This window comes from Ambystoma mexicanum, chromosome 8 (genome assembly GCF_040938575.1).
Source record: "Ambystoma mexicanum isolate Mex_15411 chromosome 8, UKY_AmexF1_1, whole genome shotgun sequence".
NCBI lineage: Eukaryota > Metazoa > Chordata > Amphibia > Caudata > Ambystomatidae > Ambystoma > Ambystoma mexicanum.
The window spans coordinates 1,622,827,232-1,622,846,788 of NC_090929.1; the positions used below are offsets into that span (position 1 = coordinate 1,622,827,232).

Consider the following 19,557-nt stretch of genomic DNA (forward strand, 5'->3'; position numbering starts at 1 on the left):
CTCACCCTTCCCTTTTACTCTCCTCTTTCTCACCAATAGCACCAGATGAGATCTCTAGACAAGTCCTCCCTATGAAAGTCTCCTCCAAACTTGTGCTCCCCTGCTCCTCTAGAACTATCAAGGACAACATTGCCAACCTTAGTCGATTTCTGTAATCATACTTTCACCTCTACCACCTTCACGCTACTCCGAAAAGCACTCCCCTGTGCATCCTCTCCTCAAAAAGCCCTTTGCTGACCCTTCCATCCCTGCTAACTGCCGCTCTAACTCCATTACCCCCTTCCTGGGAAAACTCCTGGAGAAGCAGGTCATCTGATCCAACACACTGAATCTGTTGGTTGTCTCCACGACCACCAGTCTGGCTTCACAGCCGCCAGAGGCACAGAGACTGCTCTACTGAACACCCGTGAAGACTTGCTCTCAAATCTTGATTCCAACTCTCCATCTGTTCTTATCTTTCTGGATCTTGCCTCTGCCTTTTTCACTGTCAAGCCACCCTGGCAAATCGGCTCAGTGACACCCTTGACATTATGGTCTTGGCACTGGACCGACTGACCTAGTTCCTCTCTGACCAACCTTCCCAGGTTCAACTGGGCCCTTTTCCCTCCCCTATCACACTCGCTACCTCCAGCGTCCCTCAAGGCTCTATCCTCTCGCCGTGGCTCTTCAACGTCTACCTTGCCCCTCTGGCCCATCTGATCTCCTCCTTATCTCCTCACTTCCAGTGTTATGTAGACGACATGCAGCTCCTTCAAGCTTCCCTCTACTTCCTCAACTCTCACCCCTGACTCTGTGACTGCTATTCAGACATGGTGTGCTGCCAATTATGTCCGCCTTAATGCCAGAAAGACTGAGATACTTCTCATTTGGACCCCAAATCCCTCCTACCCTCTGGCCACCCTCTATGGGTCTCCTCCCCTCGCTCTCTTGCGAGCCAAAAAACCTTGGTGTCATCTTTGACTCCTCTCTTTCCTCACATTGCGGACATTGCCAAGAAGGCCCACTATGAGCTGCACCTTCTCAGAAGCATTCTTCCTTTCCTCACCTTCCCCCAGAAACTCAGTATCTCCAGAGGTCTGGTCCTCTCTAGGCTGGATTATTGCAACAGCCTCTTCCTCACTCTTCCTTTCTCCTCCCTTCAACTAATCCGGAATAGGACTGCGAGACATATCCTTGGTCTGAAGCCCAGGGTCTGCATCTCTTCAGCCCTGAAATCTCTCCACTGGCTCCCGGTTGCTGCTAGGATCAAGTTCAAGACCCTCTGCATCATCCACAAGGCTTTCTGGGGCCTGGGACCCCGGTACATCCAACAACTCTCTCTTCCTAAATACCTCCCTGCTAGAGCCCTTTGGTCGTCTGGCTCTAACTCCCTGCAGATCAGACCCTTCTCTAATCAGAGAGTGGGTGTTGAATCTCCTTAAGTTCCGGAGGCTCCTCAAGACCCTCCTTTTCTCTTCTTCCTTTTCTCTCCGCCTCCTATGTTAACACCCCCGTCTCCCTCAGCGACAGGCTGCCTGGCTCCGTCTGAGTACTACAGGCTCCCCCCACCCCCTTCCTCGCACTTAGCATGTGGACAGTCTCCCCCTGTGCCCCATGCAATCCCTTGCACTTGCACTTCTGGCCTCCCCTCAGCACTTGCCTAGGCCCTGTGCCCCCCCCTTCACCACCCTCCTTTCTCTTGCACTCTTTACCCTGAATTTCCCTTCCCATCCTTGCACTTCACGCTGACCGGCACTCCCCCCCCTCTCCCTCGCACTTCTTGTTACTGCTATTGCACGATCTGAATGTCACTAGGCCCAGTAGGACCGTTTTTGTTAGTTTCTCCCTTGTTACCCCCTCCCTTTTTTGCCTTGTGGCACCTTGAAATACCATTACAAATATCCAATAAATAAATAAATAAATAAATGAAGCATATCGGGCAACTTGCACGTTCAACAAAATCTTGCCTCAGTGGTAATTTTCAACTGGGCTCCATGTATTGGCAGAAGGGGAAGCTGGTTGGAGCATAGGAAAATAATAAATCTACGCACTGCCGGATCTGGACACAAGAGCTGATAAGGCTGGACCCTCTTAAAATGATTTACCACTGAGGACACATACTTGAAACTCTTCAACGTAGACACATGTAGGTAATTGTTACACCAATCCCACCTTTCTAACCTTCTCTCAAAAGCTTCCGTCAACACAACGTAACTCTTTCCTCGTTCAACGTTCGGTATTCAGTTGATATCTTCAAACAGTGCAGTGTTAAGCTGCTCAAGGTTCCTTCCTCTCAAAACAAACTGTGTCACAATGTTCCCACATTTTTGTTAATAATGGGCATTTGGGGGGGTCTCTTGTACTCATTTCAAGACCCAGGTATCGGTAGCTTACAGTATAATCTAGAGTGCCTAATACGGTAACCACTTCCAGTTTGTTTACTTTTTTACCGGTTACCAGCATGACTCAAGTCTTGTTAAGGTTTATGGTTAAATGGTTTTCTGCTGCGTAAACACCAAACTCGTTAATCATTCTCTTCATACCAGTTTAAGTCTGGTCAAAAATAATCAAATCATCTGTGTATATATAACATGGTGACCATTCGCGCATTGTGATTTTTGTTAGGCAATTGGCCTTGTCTCTCAAACGCAGTGGAAGATCTGCTAGGTATACATTGAATAACAGGGGAGCCAGCACACAACCTTGCTTGACTCCCCTGTTTATCAACACTGGGGCTGATAAAAGGCCCTCATTGTCTAAACGTACCCAGCCCTTTGTGTTATGCAGCAAAATGATTATATGCAGCAACCACCCGGGACATCACAAGTTTCCCAGTTTTCACCACAGGGTGTTTCGGTTTACCTGGTCAAAAGCAGATCGAAAGTCTACATACATTATATAAAGGGATGGACCTTCCCTGTGGCGAGTCCTGTAAATCAGGGCATCAAACAATCTGATGTTCTGTACCGTGGCAGACCCTGAACGTTTTAAGGCTTATAAAATATTATGCTAAATTCATAAAATGTTTTGCCAGTAAAGCAGCTGCCCTGACAAAGTGGCATGAAGGTGTTGATGCAGCCTTTGTCAAGTTAAAAAGAAGAGGTGGGGAACACATTATATTGGTTTGATCCTGAAGAAACAACCATCGTAACTGTGGATGCGTGCATGCAGGGTTTAGGGGCAGTGTTGAGACTCATGGTGGGAGGCCCTGCGGTTCCTGTGGCGTGTGCATCCAGAGCACCGTTAGCGAGTGAACTGAAGTATTCAACTGTGCAGAAAGCATTTGCATGTTATTGGGACTCAACACATTTCAGAACATTCTTGTGGGGAGTACCACAGACCATTAGAACGGACCACAAACCTGTGTTGTATTTATGGACAAGAGGCTCTGGGTTGGGTTGGCTACTCCATGCACAGCTGATGGTTGGCAGATATGCAGGAGTACAATTTTAAGGTAGTATGTATCCCTGGCAAACAGAACCCTGTGGCTGATGTATTGTCTAGATCATCACCCAATGATGGTGGAGATGTAGACGAAGTAAGTGAAGAGTGGGTAGCTTAAGTGGAAGCCACAGTGTTGGCCAGCATAGAGGGGTCTGTGTGGATGACAGCAGTGATGGAAGACAATGAATTGCAGAAGATCATGTCTTAGATAAGTCAAGGATGGTTGAGAAAAGAGACTAAATTGTCGCACTATTTTAGGTTCAAAGAGGAGTTGTGCGGATCAGAAAGTTGAGTATCATGGGTGGAAAGACTGGTGCCACCTGTACGTATCAGGAGTGATTTGGTGCAACGGACACACATGGAACACATGGGAAGATGTTCACCAAGAGAAGACCGTGATCAAAATTCTTGATGCAATGGTGGAGGCAAAATTTGGGGTGTGCGTACCATGTGCGCTGAGTGATAAGTTGTTGAAGATGCAGAAACCGGATATAATACCAGTGAAGATACCGGATTGGGTGTGGGAGAAGGTTGCTCTTGATGTTAAGGGACCAATAGGAACACTTGGACAGGAGAGTAGGTTTACAATTGGGTTGGTCGATTAAGTTTCCAGATCGCTAAAGCTAGGATTGTAGATCATAGAACGTCGTCGAAGGGGGTACAGTTTTTGGTTGAGGTGTTTTTGAGGGAAGGATGCCCAAGGATGAAAGCTTCCTTGTATTAGCCTCCAAACTTTGAAACTCCATAGCCACCGATATAAGAACTGTACCAGCTTTGCAGCAGTTCAGGATATGCGCTAAAAAATGGCTCACTACCCGCGAAACCAACTAACTAAAATGGTTCCATTTGTCACATTCACCCCTGTTTGTACATATTGTCTCGTATTATCTCCTGTTCATGTTATATGCCAATGCTGCAAATATTATCTTATTGTCTGTGTCAACTATATCCTGTACAAATGTAACTGAATAATGCGCCCAGATACCTGAGGGTTTGGCGCGCTATACAAATATACAATGCAATGATATTGTCTGACAATTGCATACAGCTAGTGTCGTCTTAGATGCAGGAACACCTGAGGGTGAATGGGATAGGAAGCTGCAGGGCAATGTACAAAGCCAACAGGTTGGTGGAGTGAGCAAATCTCATTATTGAAGATTGCATGCAGTTAACACATGCTAGCAGAAGGAACTGGGGAAGGACAGTACGAGTCATGTTGTTGGCATATCCGAGACACCCCACGACTAGCGGCGAGAGAGACCAATGAGATCCAAAGTATATCTGCATTGGATGCCAGGAGTTGCTCATCCTGACAAGGATGGTGAAAATATGGTGCCAGAGTTAACATCTCAGAGGGCGGCACTAACCAAGAGAACATGCAGAGAGGGTGTGTGCTGTGCTTGGGGGACATTGTGAGGGTGAAGAAGCCTTTCAGGGTACCAAAAGGGTGTTTGGGATATCTTTGACCCATTAAAGTAGTCCACGTCGAAGGAATCGTGTAGTGACTGTGGAGGGAAGGAAATGGAGCACGGATCGTGTTGCGGGCATTAAATATAGGGTGGTGTGTAGACGAACAATGTACAGGACATTGGGAAGGAGCAATGAAACAAGTGCAGAGGGGGATGTGGGTGTGAGCGGGTATGGGGACGATGATTGGTGGAGAGCAAGTACTGGGAGTGTGGCTGTAGGGAGTGGGACAGCAATGTTGAAAAGAGAAAACGGGAGATCAGAAAGGAGCCATGAAGAGGAATGTGTATTGGGTGCCGCTGGAGGCGTAGAAGAGGAGAACGTAGAGCACGGAAGTGCACAAAGAGTGGGGAAGGAAGGCCGGCACGCGAATATCGAAAACCTGCAGATATCAGGACTTTGCATTGTATTCACTATTACAGAGTCTGCTTTTGAGGGAAATAATAACTTGCACCTCAAATGTCATACATCATACAATAATTATGATTTTCTATATTCCCTTCTATAGACCTTTATATATTCTAGTGTGGCTGTTGCAGCACTTTAGAAGTGAAGTTTCACGTTCCATAGGAAAGCCGAATATTGAATTGCTGGTAACTTTTGACTTGATCGACTGAGTAGGCAGATATTTTGCAAACAAAACGTTTGTCACTGGATTTCTCCAGACTGGACATTTTGGGAAAGATTCATTAGAAAATGAAAAAGTTATTAAGAATGGAAAAAAAACGCTGTTTTGGACCTACTCCCATTCATTTCCCCATGGGACTCACAATGACGTGCTATGTCCCCCATAATGCCATTTTGTATGTCATAGTGAATCCCTTGTCTTATAATCTGTATGTGCTCATGGGCTTTGCAACGGGAAAACGCAGAGTTAAGCTGGTCATTACTTCCCACATGCGCAGAATTTCAAGGGTTTTGTTGCATTAAATCGGTGCCACTTAACTGCACCTTAACTAAGGGTTTTCAGTGAACGTATATATGTATAGGGTAGTCTATTTGAGCCAGGTCACACATTCCGCAACACCACCGAGTAGCCATCGCTGGAAGTTCACCTCCAGTTCGGAGCCACATCAGCAAGGTATTGTGGGTATGTGAATTCGCCCAAATTCAAAACCTTCGCTCCAGGATATTCTCTTTGTCTCAGAGAGCAGGGCTGCTTTATACATCGCTTAATCAACCCAAGGCAGACATTTTGCAAGGGTAGAGTGGTTTCCGTCTGGCATGCTGTTGTGAGAGGGTAGCTAGGATTCGGTTCCCTTTACTGCAAAGTCTAGAAGCGATTAAACTTATAATGGCTGCCATTCCAAGCAGAAAGGGGCAATATGGGACCTCCCCTAACCAACAAGTTAATGCAGACTTTATTTGATGGCCGGTACATATGACTCTTATCAATCTCTCACATTACTTTCTTATAACTGGAAACAGATTCCCAACGCGTGGCGGCCACAGAACAGTAGCCAGCTCCCACCCATCAGTTTATGGCCCGAAGTATCGGGACACTCTTTGCATTTTTCATACCGGCCACTTTTGAGATGCCTCAGTCGCTGTGGGAATGTCCTGACTCGTGGCTACTGCATGTACAAACTCATGCTAAGGCAATGTTATAGGAAGGTCTTATGTTATGAAGCTTTTATAATGGACCAAATGATATGATATGATGTATATACTCATACCTTACACTGTACGGCTTTCACGACTGTTTCACCGCTGTTGGTGAAACGATCCTTTAGCTGAACGTGTTATTTGGTGCTCTAAGGGAATCTTTATCAATGATGTTAAGGGTATTGGTGGGGTAGTCGAGAGGGTATGGGGGCATGGGAGCTGGTCACTGGAGGCTTGCTGTCCATAATCAATGCAGTCACATGTCCACATTGGCAAGGTGCCCAGAGTCCAGCTCTACAGCTGCTGTGTGTGCCCTCTGCGTCCAGAATAGTGACTTAGCATTGCCCGCCCTCACCCCCTTCTCCCCCTGAATGGTGAACCAGCTGGGAAAGTTAAACTGGCGACGTGCAAAACAAAGAGAGGTGAATGTTGCTGGTTCTCAAAGGGCAAGGCAATGAGATAATAAAATAAATACATCATGTCTGACCCCGCATGGAAAGTTGCCAAAGTTTGTGCTCTGTGCAATTCTTGAAGCCTCGTAAGAACACCTCCCAGCACTGATATGATAGGTTATTTATAACGTGCTTAATACCCAGAGGTTCCTAAGCGCGGACCCGGGGATCCGTGTCATCTTGCTTCCAAGGCGAGCATGTTGCCCCTGATCTATCCTCCCGAGACACTGAGGAGCGGAGAGGGAATCTTTCTGGCTGCAAACCAGCAATATAAGCCCCAGTGTGCCCCCAAGAGTAGAACCGACGGCCCCCGCAGCCCTGAATGGCCACACACTTCCAGTTCTATGGTAGGGATAAGCTGGTGACCCTGAAGACACTTCAGGTTGGGGTAGCTTTCAGTAGGCAAGCTCCCTGTATGAGGACATAGTCCTGGGCCATCCACCTGAGCCTCATTGCACCACAGCCTCAAACACATTTAAGGATTCCTGGGTTGTTGTACTCAGTGGGCCCCTCCCAAGGGTTGCTGGGCTTCTCTTCCAATAATCTGCATATCAGGCACCCCTTTCCAGCCCCATTGCCTGCCCTGCAGTTGCCTAATTGGGGTAACATGTGGCATTGCAGAGTCCCAGGACAGTTCCAAGGCCCAAAATAGAGAGAATGGACCTGGAAACACACAAGAATCTGCTCTAAATTGGATCCGGGGGCAAGAGCAATGGTAATCTGGGGATTTGCTACACGTGGTAACATTTTAAAAACCAACAGGTGGGTTTACATTAAAACCTGCCACAATATCAATCAGTTTACTGCAAAGCTGGCACCCAGACAGGCCCTTTGCCGGCAGCAGGATAAATGGGGGTTGAGCAGTAGATGTCCTGTAAATACTTTGAAAGAAGTCTTTCAAAACCCAGGAAGGATTACATGAACAACCTGCTAAATCGCACATTAATTTTCACCAACACTGACCAACCCCACGCCAAAGGACTTCCCGGCAGCCAGAAGAAATGCATTTTAGCTCACGCATTAACATTACCAAATACCTGGTTTCTTTGACGCGTACCTAGAGAGCTAAGGCTAGCATGGAGTCTGCTGTGTACTGGTGGAGGCGTGAATCGGACAAAGGTTAAAATAACCCACCTCCCAACTCCCTCACCCGGACCTCTCCCTGCCCTATTATCACTAGCCATTTCCCGGCGACTATATGTATGGCGACATTATTTATGGGGATAATATTACCCGATACCATGAATTCTTGACGCTGTGTACTGCACGCATTTGCTGGAGGTCAATGCAAATGTGTGCATCTGCTGCTGTAATTGTGGGAAAACATTAGTCTAAGAAATACCGCAGGAGGCATTTCTGTAACATCTGCAGGCTAACTTTTGGCAGTCTACAAAAAAATCAATTTGCATTATATTTGGGTCAAGAAAGTGGATTAGGTAGTGTTTGACTAGACCGCTAGTGTACCGTGTGCAATAATACACAGCAGGGTCAGTCCTGATCCTTCTGTGCATTATATCGCACGAGGTGATATGGTGAAAATCAGAGATTTCCATGTTTTTATCCCCCATTGGGGGTTCCCCCTTGTATTTTAATTTCCCCGAAGTTGAATCGATTCACTACCATGAAGGACAAAACGTTTTAAACATCTTGGGGCATTATAGTATATGTACTTACAGCTTTTGTGTGAAAGTAAAAATATGCAGATTTTCGAGGATGAAAATACTCATCGTGCAGTATTTACCGCACGACTTGTAGTTTGGTGAACATTAAAACCGGGCAGTCCTAACAATGGCACTTCCTACAGCAGTTCTTGCAACCTAATGGTGCTTTTAAAGGGCCACTATTACCCCTGATGTAATGGTACCCACCAGAATGACCTTGGAAGGCTGCGTCGGTCCTATCCAGATTCAAAAACTCCACTCTGTAGATTTAACACGGCAATGCAAGTGCCCAGTTTACTGAGCTATCTGACCAACTCTACATTGGATGGCTCTTAATGAACTTCTCAGAGGGGATGGTTGTTTTTTATGGAAAGACTTATAGGGGTACAAATAAAAGGTCCTGTGATAGTAAGAATAGCTTAAAATAATATATACAGGACTTTTCTATAGGAATTATTACAGGAAGTTTACAAGCCTTGCCTTAGTGAATCCTTGCACAGACTTTGTTCTGTTCGCATAGGCATGTCCTAGGCTTCCTGTAAGTAACTTTTCTGAATCCATTGGGAATCCTGTTGCATACACCGGAGAGGAGGTACCAAGAGGCCGAATATCTTAGCCTAGAGTGGATCCATGCTGGGTTTTCAGGATACACCTCATTAGTATTCATGAGATCAATTTGCATACAATGATTCTAAATGCATGAACATTTTTCCTCATGATTATTAATGAGGGATATCCTGAAAACCTGTCAGGATTCCGGCACTCGAGGCCTAGAGTTGGATACCCTGGCCTAGACCGTGCCTTGAAAACCCCCAAACATTAATTTGTTCATAAATATCCTTCAACTAGAACCTGGTTTCATCGCATTTGGTAACTAAGCTCCTGTACTGTTGCTCACTTCAGTTTCTCCTTGAACCCTTACTATATGTTCCCTTTTTGTATTATTCCCACAGCCCTAATGCAATACTGCGGTTGCGCTTCAATCATTTTGCCACGGAATGCAGTTGGGACCATGTCTATGTCTATGACGGCGACTCCATATATGCGCCGTTGATTGCCGTCCTGAGGTAAGTGACGCCGGTTTCCTTGCCGCTATCATTCGCCTGCTGACTGTGGACATGCAAAAGTTTGGTCAACCATTTCTCCTTTGGTGAAATAGTCCCACTAACATGTCGTGTGTGTGATTAGTTTTCTAATGCATTCCAGTCAACCTGCACGATGAATGTCTTGTTTTTCCACTGGCGCGATTCCCTTTGTTCATGCACCCTGGCCCATCACTCCCCCACCCCCCTTCTGCGGTGGAATACAAGATTCACCTGCAGTTAGACCCAATTCTTTGCTCCCACTCACCGCCACCTTCTTGATTTCATCGCTTCAACCAAATTATGACTCAAGACCATTGGTTATCTATCCAAGTAGCCTTCGATACTAACTGCATGTTTTTCACCCATTTTCTGCACCTCTCCCCCATTCATTTGTGAAAGACAGTAGAGATGGCCTCCTCATTAATAAGCCCATTCTGGCCTCACCTTCCGGTATCCCTAACTTTACACCACCATATGAACACATCACTATATGCCTCCATCATCGGCCCCTACTAACCAAGTTCTCTCTGGCCCCAAACCCATTGTCCTCGCTGAAGCCTTCTTGGAGGACTTTGACCTCATTATTGAAACCCATAGCCCTGTGGGTGTGATGACTGCAACTGAGACATTGGCAACCCTACACACGGACTACAGCTCAACTTGTGGTTCACCCCAGACCTGCAAGCTCTCCACTTTAAAAAACGTGAGGGCAAGGCCAACTGAAGAAAGACCAAATCTGTAACCCTCAAAACTAATTTCGGCACCTCTGCCAAAGAGTACAAAGAGGCTAATATAAAGGAAAAAAAACACGATTTACAACACTAGCACCGCCAAAGCCAATTCCAAATTCAACACGTAAGATATTCACTATCCTTAGAGGGCTGCAATTTCCCTCCTGCTCCCACCCACTCAACCTCACTAAAGATGAGACCTGGTGCACCTATATACTAAATGCCCTCCTAGACAAAATCTCCTCTCTCCACAAAAAAATGCAATTAAAGCAAAACTCCATCAGCGCCACCATGCAGCCTCCCAACAACGACCTGCCGCCACCATCCGTGTGACGAGATATACCTCCATTTTGCTTTGAGCCTGTCTTGGGAAGCTGACGTCACCTTAATCATGAAATGCCTGAAGATATCTAGGTGCAAAGGAGATGCCTGACTCTCTGCAATCGTCTATGATCGCTTGGCTGCCTCCACACCGTTCATCACAGCGTTCATCTGCTCCTCCTCCACATGCATGGTCCCCACCAGCATCAAGGAAGCATGGGTCCTCCTGCTGCTCAAGAAACCCTCCCTGGACCATACCATCCCCCCCAACTACTGCCCTATCACTGCAGTCCCCTTCCTCCTAAAGATCCTGGATCGTGCAGCCTACCTCCAAATCCAGCAATACCTGAAATCTAACTGCATCCTTGGAACCAGTCAATCAGGCTTCTGCCCCGGTCATGGCACTGAATCGGCTCTGCTTGACCTAAAGAAACCGATTGATGAGCTCAAAGATGCAGGAAAGCCTGCATTCCCATTAAACCTAGACCTTCCAGCTGCTTTCGATCTGGTAGACCATAAGATTCTCTGCCAGCACCTCACCCCCGTGGCAAACTTCTCGCCTGAAGACATGAGCTGGATCACCTCATTTCTGGCAGACAGAACCATTGGAGTCTTTGTGAAAAATTCAAGTGCCCCCTTCTCATGTCCTGTGGCATTCACCAAGGCTCGTGCGTCTCCCCGACACTCTACAACATCTTCACAAAACCGTGATTCAACCTCTTAGATACACTGGGTGTCTCCTATAGTAACTTCGCTGATTACACCCAAATCCTCCTCCCGCACTCAGGTGACTGTTCAGGGGACTCATTCACATTACACGCTGTCTACCAGACTATACAGGTTTGGATGGCCTCTCATCTACTTAGCCTTAATGATGAAAAAACAGAAATCCTCATTTTGGGTTCTCCAGCGGTGCTCAAAAACCTTAATCAGCTATACTGCTCTTTCCCGACTGACGGCATCTCAACCCTTTCTCTCTGACAGTGAAGCCACTGGGAGTTTATCTTGATGCCTCCCTCTCCTTCACCCACCAAGTCAATGCTATTGCGTCCACCGCTGCCCACACCACCAAATGTATCAATGCCGCCAGACTTTTCTTATCTGCTAACAGCTGCCTCACCATTGCCCGAGCCATCATTGGCTCCAGACTAGATTATTCCAATGCTCTATTTGTAGGCAAATCAATGCGCAATATCCACAAGCTGCAGCTCATCCAAAACAACTCACTCCAAGCTGCCCTCCACATCCCCAGACGGGAACACATTTCAGCCACCAGGAGAGATGTTCACTGGCTCTCAATATGAGAACACATCACCCTTAAAACACCGTTCCTCATCCGCAGATGTCTTGCAAACTCTGCCCCCCCTACCTCTTACAGAAATTCACTAAAGCCGAGTCAATGAAACTGATCAGCGCCACATACGCTCACTGTCTCATCACACCGAGGTTTAGACCAAGTTGGCGGATCGAGTTTCCCGGTCATTGCAGCGAAACCTTGGAACACATTACCACTGGCCTTGAGATCTAAGCAATCATACTGGGCATTCCGCAAACATTTGAAAACCTGGCTCTTCACCTGGTGGACTGTGCGAATTTGCCCGCCCCCAACACTTTCTGACTGTATGAATATATGAATGCCTACATTGTAACCCATACTGCAACCAGCGCCTCGATGCCTACAGGCTCAGTGCGCTTTACAAATGTAAAAAATAATTTCTTTGAACTACTTCTGTTTTAAAAATGTTAGATACTTTTTAATCATTTTAATTAATTTTACAATATAAATGTTATCTTAGAAATTGTTTCAAGATTGAAATATTATTTAGGGAAAAACACCATGAATGTACTTGAAGAAATGTGCAGAGGATGACCACTGTCAAATAACCTCTTCTGTGGGATGGTGCCTGCGCAGGAGGGTTGACAATCACCTTTTATCCCACTGTGCTTTCCCAGAGGAGCAATAACCATTTGCATATCAGTCTGGTCTTGCACACCATGAAAGTCCAGCAGGGAAATGCTAGGTGACTCTTTTGCACAAGAGTACCAACAGCAACCCCAGACCCGTGATTCTACCTTGTCCGGCATCAGTGAGGTGTTGCTGTGGTGTGGTCTCCCTCAAGGCACAGAGGGCAAGGTGCCCACATCTGTATTACTCGTATCCACTGAACGAGAGTAACAGCAACCCCAGACCCGCCTTTCTGCCTTGTTTGGCATCAGTGAGGTGTTTCTGTGATGTTAAGTCACTCTGGTTCAGAGAGCAATACGTCCACATCTGTATTTAAGCAAGGGGTCCACATCTGCATTACTCTTTAACCATTGAACGACAGTACCAACGGCAACCCCAGTGTTTCTGCCATGTTGGGCATCAGTGAGGTGTTACTGTGATGTTGTGTCCCTCTAGTTCAGAGCGCAAGGGGTCCACGTCTGCATTACTCTTATCCACTGAACGAGAGTAACGGCAACCCCAGACCCATGTTTCTGCCTTGTTGGGCATCAGTGAGGTGTTACTGTGATGTTGTGTCCCTCTGGTTCAGAGACAAGGGGTCCATATCTGTATTACTCTCAACTTCTAGGCACCAACAGCAACCCCAGACCCGTGTTCTTGCCGTTTGGGTATCATCTGTGAGGTGTTGCTGTGGTGCTATGTTTGTGTAGGCAGACATGGGCCCTGATTCATGGAATTATTTGCGTGTAAAACTGGAATTTGCGTGCCATTCTGCCTGCAAATCCCCATTCGTCAAGCAGGGATTTGCAGACAGAATGGTACGCAAATCCTCGTTTTACACGCAAATAATTCCATGAATCGGGGCCATGGTCTTGATTACCCTTGATAAATTGAGGTGAAACGTCAAGCAGTTCAACGTTTGAGTAAAATGTGAGAGCACCTCTTCCGAGAGTGCCAAATAGCCATTTCTGTGGGACGGTGCCCACTCAGGCTTCTGTTGGTCCTCTTGTTCAGATAAAGGCCTGCCGTTAAGATGCCGTTTGGTAATCTTTAGAACTACTATTAAAGCATAATAAACTGATTGCTTATAAACAAGACATATTGCATTCAAATCCATCATCGGCTTGATCCACCTTACCTTGCGCCGCCCCCTCTTCTCTTAGTTCTCAGCCACCTGCGCCTCACTATCCCAAACCTTGTTCCCCAAAACCAGCTGATGATTCTCTACTTGGTCACCCCAGTAGAAGTCCACATAATAAAGCAGGGGGGCTTCTCGCCACACCCATCATCTTTATTGATAATTTATGTAAATGATGAGAACATTAATTTTAAAAACATGCACGTTGTCCAGTTATTTGTGTAGCTCTTCGAAGCTACATTTATTCTGTTTCTAAGGGCTTCTAATGTTGTCTGACACTGGATCCGAGGCATTGAGCTGTGTGGTTAATTTATCAAGATCACACATTGTAATCGAGTGGGAAGCCGGGTCTAGGCCAGGCTCTCTTGAATTAAAAGCCAATGACTTAGCCACTTGACCACAGTTCCAACAGCATTCTTGTACCTTAGCCAATAAGTGTGTAAAACGTGTCCTGAACTGGCTAGATCATGAACACCTTCCAGACGACTACCTCGATTGGGTCGAGTTTTATATGCTGCCTTTGGAGCCAGGATTTTACATTTGGGACCATGACATACGCCAAGATCAGGTGCTCAAAGTTCAACATTTGTATTAGGGACTGCATACATTGGTGGGCCAGCTTAAATATAAGAAAGGGGCCTCATTACATGATTGGTGGTATCCCACTGATAAATCCGACGGGATACCACCAAACTGCATTGCTGTTACTGGCACTTGGTCTTGCAGAATTACCGCCAGATTACAAGTGCCGGTAAGGGTGGTAAATCCCCATCCCATGGAGTCCTATATGGGGCATTTTCTGGTATTACTGGTACCGACAAAACTGATGATTTTTGCCGGTACGGAGCCAGCTTTTAGCTAGAGGTAACTCGGGTGCGGCACCAGCAAACTTGTAGTTGGCCAGTGCAGTAACGTGCTGCTGTATGGTAATACTAGCACATTAATACCACACCGGCCAACTTATAATGGGGTCCAAGAGCTTCCCCAAAAAATAAAGCATAGGGTGGCCTTCTTTCACAAATGCCTCCTATGATGGCTTTCCAAATCTCCGTGTCGGTTGTCAGGCTTTTGTGTCTGACATCACTGTTCTAAAGTCCCATTGGGGTTATCTCACTCACCTTATGATTCAGCCTTCAGGATGGAACAAGCCCTTCTCCTGCTCCTCTGAGCCTAGGTGTGGGCTCCCTGGCATCCCGTACCCCAAGACTAACCCAGTCTTCTTGATGCTCAAGAAGACCATCTGGATTCTCTTACAGCTAACATTGGGGTCAGCTGTGTGTGAAAAACCTGAAGGTGTCTCATCCGCTAGTCCCTGTGGGATCTGTCATCCATGTGGCCAGGGGACAGCCATCGCTTTTGGATCACATGGATGAGGGGGTCTTCGGGGGGTGGAAGTGGGACACTGGATGGCGAGATGCGGTATCCCCTTACCTGTAACATAGTTTCCCCATCCTACCAGGTAGGATACCTAGGAACACCCCCTCACTCCCCTTTCCCGACACACACTTTCTCAAGGACAGGTCATCTTGAGCGACAATGGACTAACACAAGAGCTGTATACCCGACATGTCCCAATACAACAGTCAGGCAAGGTCAGGTAATTACTGATCATTACACACACCTGACTTCCATCAAACTTCCCCACACGGACAAAAGGCGGAGCACGAAAGCACACTCTGCACAAGGGAAAGCGCACAAGGAAACAGAAGATCCAAGATGGCAGTTTAATATGAGAAGACGGGAAGACCAGATAGGGTTGCAAGGAGGGAAGTGCCCTTGACCTTTTCCGACTGTTACTTTCGTGAACCTTGGAAAGTAAGAAACCTAAGAAGGGGAACTAAAGCTGAACAAATGTACACTGTGCATCGGAAGTCCCCGGGCTCTCCGGCATTGATAACCAAGGCGGGGAGGAGCAATTGCTGCCGTGGTACTGTCCTTTGCTCCCACAACAAAGCTGCATCAGTAAAGACAGCACAACCAGTGAGTCGGAGAGACTAATGCCAAACCAGCCTGTGTTTAATCCAAGGTTGCGAGCGGTAATATTGTATGAAGAAATCTAAAGAGAACGTGTGGGAGATGTATGCCATGAGCGACGCAAATATCATTTGAATCCAAAGGAGTAACTAAACTTTGGGAGGTCAAGAAAAGATACCATAGACAGAGTGGTCCGGCGCCATGTGGGTGCTCATTCGAAGGACTCTGTTAGGTATCCAACTGATGCTAAATGTGAGAAAAGGGAATCTTAAAATCAAAGTGGTTCTTCAACGGGTCACGCTAAACCCTGTGCACATTCAAAGGTTTTTGATAGTTTAATGTACACTGCAATTGGTATGAGCCCGGTTGAGGGAGACTAATTGGGAAAAAGGAAGCAATCTGAGCACGGCTGAGGGGGCTCCGGGGTGAACCGTGAGTCACTCTAGAAAGAATATTCTTTGAACATTTTAATAAAGGGATCTGAGCCCAGCTGAGGGGGATCCAGGATGAAGACCCAAATTGAATACTGGTAAAAAGAAAAGAACTTTTGCATCTTGTTTTTGTACGTCAGGCATTCTGAATCAAGAGACTTTTAAGAAGTTAAGAGACTTGGACACAGAAGGTCCTGATGCTGTCAATGGAACTGTATCCTTGTGCCGCAGAAGCCACAGTGTATGCTTTGTTCGAGTGAACCACCTCGCCCCGTTCTGAAAACATGGGGAAGGGAGGCCAATGGCCCGAACATCCCGACGGATCGTTTTGTGAACACTTCTTTCTTTTTCATGAACACTACTCCACACTATTTGTAAATTAGCGGTAAGGATTGGAAATAGGTTTTTCAATATAGGCCCTTTTATTTTGACAAGACTCCGCTAGGACTGCATTATTATTATTTTGATGGTCGTAGCTTGCTCCCATCTATAGATTTAGGTTTAGATGGGTGTTTATCAACCCATTGTGAAAGTTCAATAAACACCCTTGAACTGTGGTCACTTGTCTTACTGTTGATGCCATGCCTTCCTTAAATATGGGACAGACATAAATCCCTAAAAGCCTTCTTTCGTAACTCTGTTATCCCCACCTGCTCTCTAAACTACCACTAGACTCCCTGACTCCCCCCAACCCCCTCGCGTTGGAACCCCACCCCACCCCTGTCGCATGCCTAACTTGGTTCTCCGGAATCTCCCACCTCTAGCTAACTAACCCGCTTCTGGCTCATTGCTTCTCTTTTCAATACCTTAATAAAGTCCTGATCTCTTTTCTATAATGCTTTATTATTTCTCTTCCATTCATAGTCCACCCTCACTCTCCTCATCTAGAGATGCATCGTTCTCAGTCTCCTCCCTTTCACCTACCTCCTCCACCTGCTGCTCCGTCACTGCCACCTTCGCTTCTACCCCTTCTCATCCTTTTGTCTTGATTTATCTTAGCTTCTACCCTGTCTCCTTTTTTTTCTCTTGATTTACCACCTTTTCCCCCCTCTAGCGCAACCACCTCCTTGACCACATGCTCCTTATCGTCTGACCTCCACTTTCTTAGTTGATGTCGCCACCTTTCACTCCAGGTCTTCTTTCCTCCGTCCATCCTTCTAATGTTGCCTAATTGCACTTCCTTTCCCTGTTGCCCTTTTCCTCCGATCGCCTTCTACTCCACTCCTAGTTTTAACTCGCCCCCTCTTTCCCTTCTTCATCTTCCCTCTGCAGCACACTCCTGTCTCCAGTCTTTTCCAAAGTCTCTGCAGCACCTCTTCCCCCCCACCAGTGTTCTCACTCCCCATCCTTCTCCAAATCGGAGCTGTCAGCCGCTCCACTGGACTGGGCTGCCTGGCTTTTATAGTAATATGCCCCCTCCCCCTGATTGGAACTAGGGTTGATGGTCTACAGCTGTGCTGTGATGAATTGAGGGAATTCGTCCCTTCTCCCCAATGAGGATCCTCCCCCAATGAGGCTAGGGAGGTGAGCCTGCTTCGCACAACCCTCCCTAAGTGGGTGGGCAAGCCGGACCTCACTGGGAGAGACTCTCCATTAAGAGACAAAGACTCACTTTCCTTTGAGGATCTCCCTAAGCCATTCCCCATGGTAGCAAACATGGGACTGCCTGACCTTAAGAACAATATACAATCCAGACACTTGGCTGAAGGCAAAGCTAAAATATGTTATTACCAAGAAAAGGGTTCTGTCTCTTTAAAGGGAGACATCCCCTCAACTGGGAAGAGTGAACTGAAAAAGGAGGACCGGCCAAGCCAAGACGAAGAAGAGAGATGCATACGAAAGCAGGGGACGCCCCCTGAACATGTCGCACCTGAGATATGTGGAGTTGAGGGGAGTCGCAGAGCCCTTGACTTTCATAAGTGTTCTGCAAGTCCGGACAGAGCACCGGAGACCCATCGTTTGACTGCTGCAAGAGACACGAGAGAAGGGGACACACATCATGGTGGTGGGGGAACACAACGACTTCATGGTGGGCAGTGTGCCTGTCCAACGATGCTGAAACATCGGGCTGAGAATTCATCGAACAAGCAGCTTAACCGCAGTGGTAACGAGACAGCCCATCTGAAGGTGCTTTGCACAATTTTGGTGTTTGGGCCCTGAGACAGGTTTCCTAATGTCTTCCCAGGCTTAAGGTAGCTGTCTGGGTATTTTACCAGGTTTACCCAGTCCCGAATTCCGCTTCCAGGATCCGGTGTGGATTTTGTTTTTGTTCCTGATGGGCATTATGGGAAATGTATTGTTGCTAACTGGCTTGACTATCGCGAGTCACTTTGCTGGTAGTCACCAGAGGAAGTTCCAGTCAAGGAACCTCCTCACAGTTACAGTACTGCCTGGAGAATGTTCATAAATGCTATTTTGAGCATGCTCATTCAGCACAGAAAACACACATTGATGCCTTCCCATTACAATAGGGTACAAGTAGTTTTTGTTTTTGCCTTCTGTTCGAAGTAGTATGCAAAGTTAGTTTACACGCACCTTGAAGTGACCTCGGTAGCATCATTCGTTGCTGCCTCTGATTGGTCGCAGAGCCTTTTTACATTGCATACCTCAGAGCTGCAGACGGCAGACCTCTAGCACTAGTTTGACCTCTCATTTCAAGCATGCTGATTGGCAAATCAGTCATGTGCATGGTCCAATAGCTTCGAGTCATCAATAAGGCTGACCTTATGATTGCCCGTCATGCTTCCATAGAGGCTATTAAACCAAGGCCTCCAGACACCGCCGGGCAGATCTTTTTGGTGCCCTTTTCCCAAATGATGTTGTTCTTTTTATTTGAAGACACGTTTGATCTTTGTACATATATTAAGTTTTTCAGCACCATTTGTTTTTCTTTCTACATTTAGAACCAAGCATTCTTGATTTGCTAGTGGCTGCCAGAGGGCTTCCAGCGCAGGACGTGTTCTAGGACAAGGTGCTGCCAATACATGGGAAGAGCTGCAGGCCCGGTGAGGCCTGCAAGGGTCTGAGACCTGCAATGCGCTATTGTGATGGTTCTGTGGCTGAGATGACTAAAATATGGTGGACATTGTCAAGCCCACACCTCTGCATTTGGCACTTTTTTTACTGTCCCTGGAACAGCGTGGCATCATTTCTATTTAGTATGGATAAAAAGGCCCAACCTTATGCAACTGCATGTACAGGTTTGGCCCCCAAACCACTAAGTCTAAGGGACGCATGGTATTACAAGTATGACACTGACACAAAAAGTACAATTTGTAAAACTTTCTGGGTTTGTAAAAACTCCTGCTTTGCCCTATAGCTAGG

The 19,557-nt window shown here is 46.7% G+C and overlaps 1 protein-coding gene across 1 annotated transcript in view; it reads left to right on the plus strand.

Annotated features, from left to right (window-relative positions):
* ATRNL1 (attractin like 1) overlaps positions 1 to 19,557 on the plus strand; it is a 2,575,823-nt gene that overhangs the window by 370,450 nt on the left and 2,185,816 nt on the right. The window contains exon 3 of the mRNA XM_069611898.1: positions 9,562 to 9,675. Within this exon, the coding sequence (XP_069467999.1) occupies positions 9,562 to 9,675 (114 nt within the window). The remainder of the gene's footprint in view (positions 1 to 9,561; positions 9,676 to 19,557) is intronic.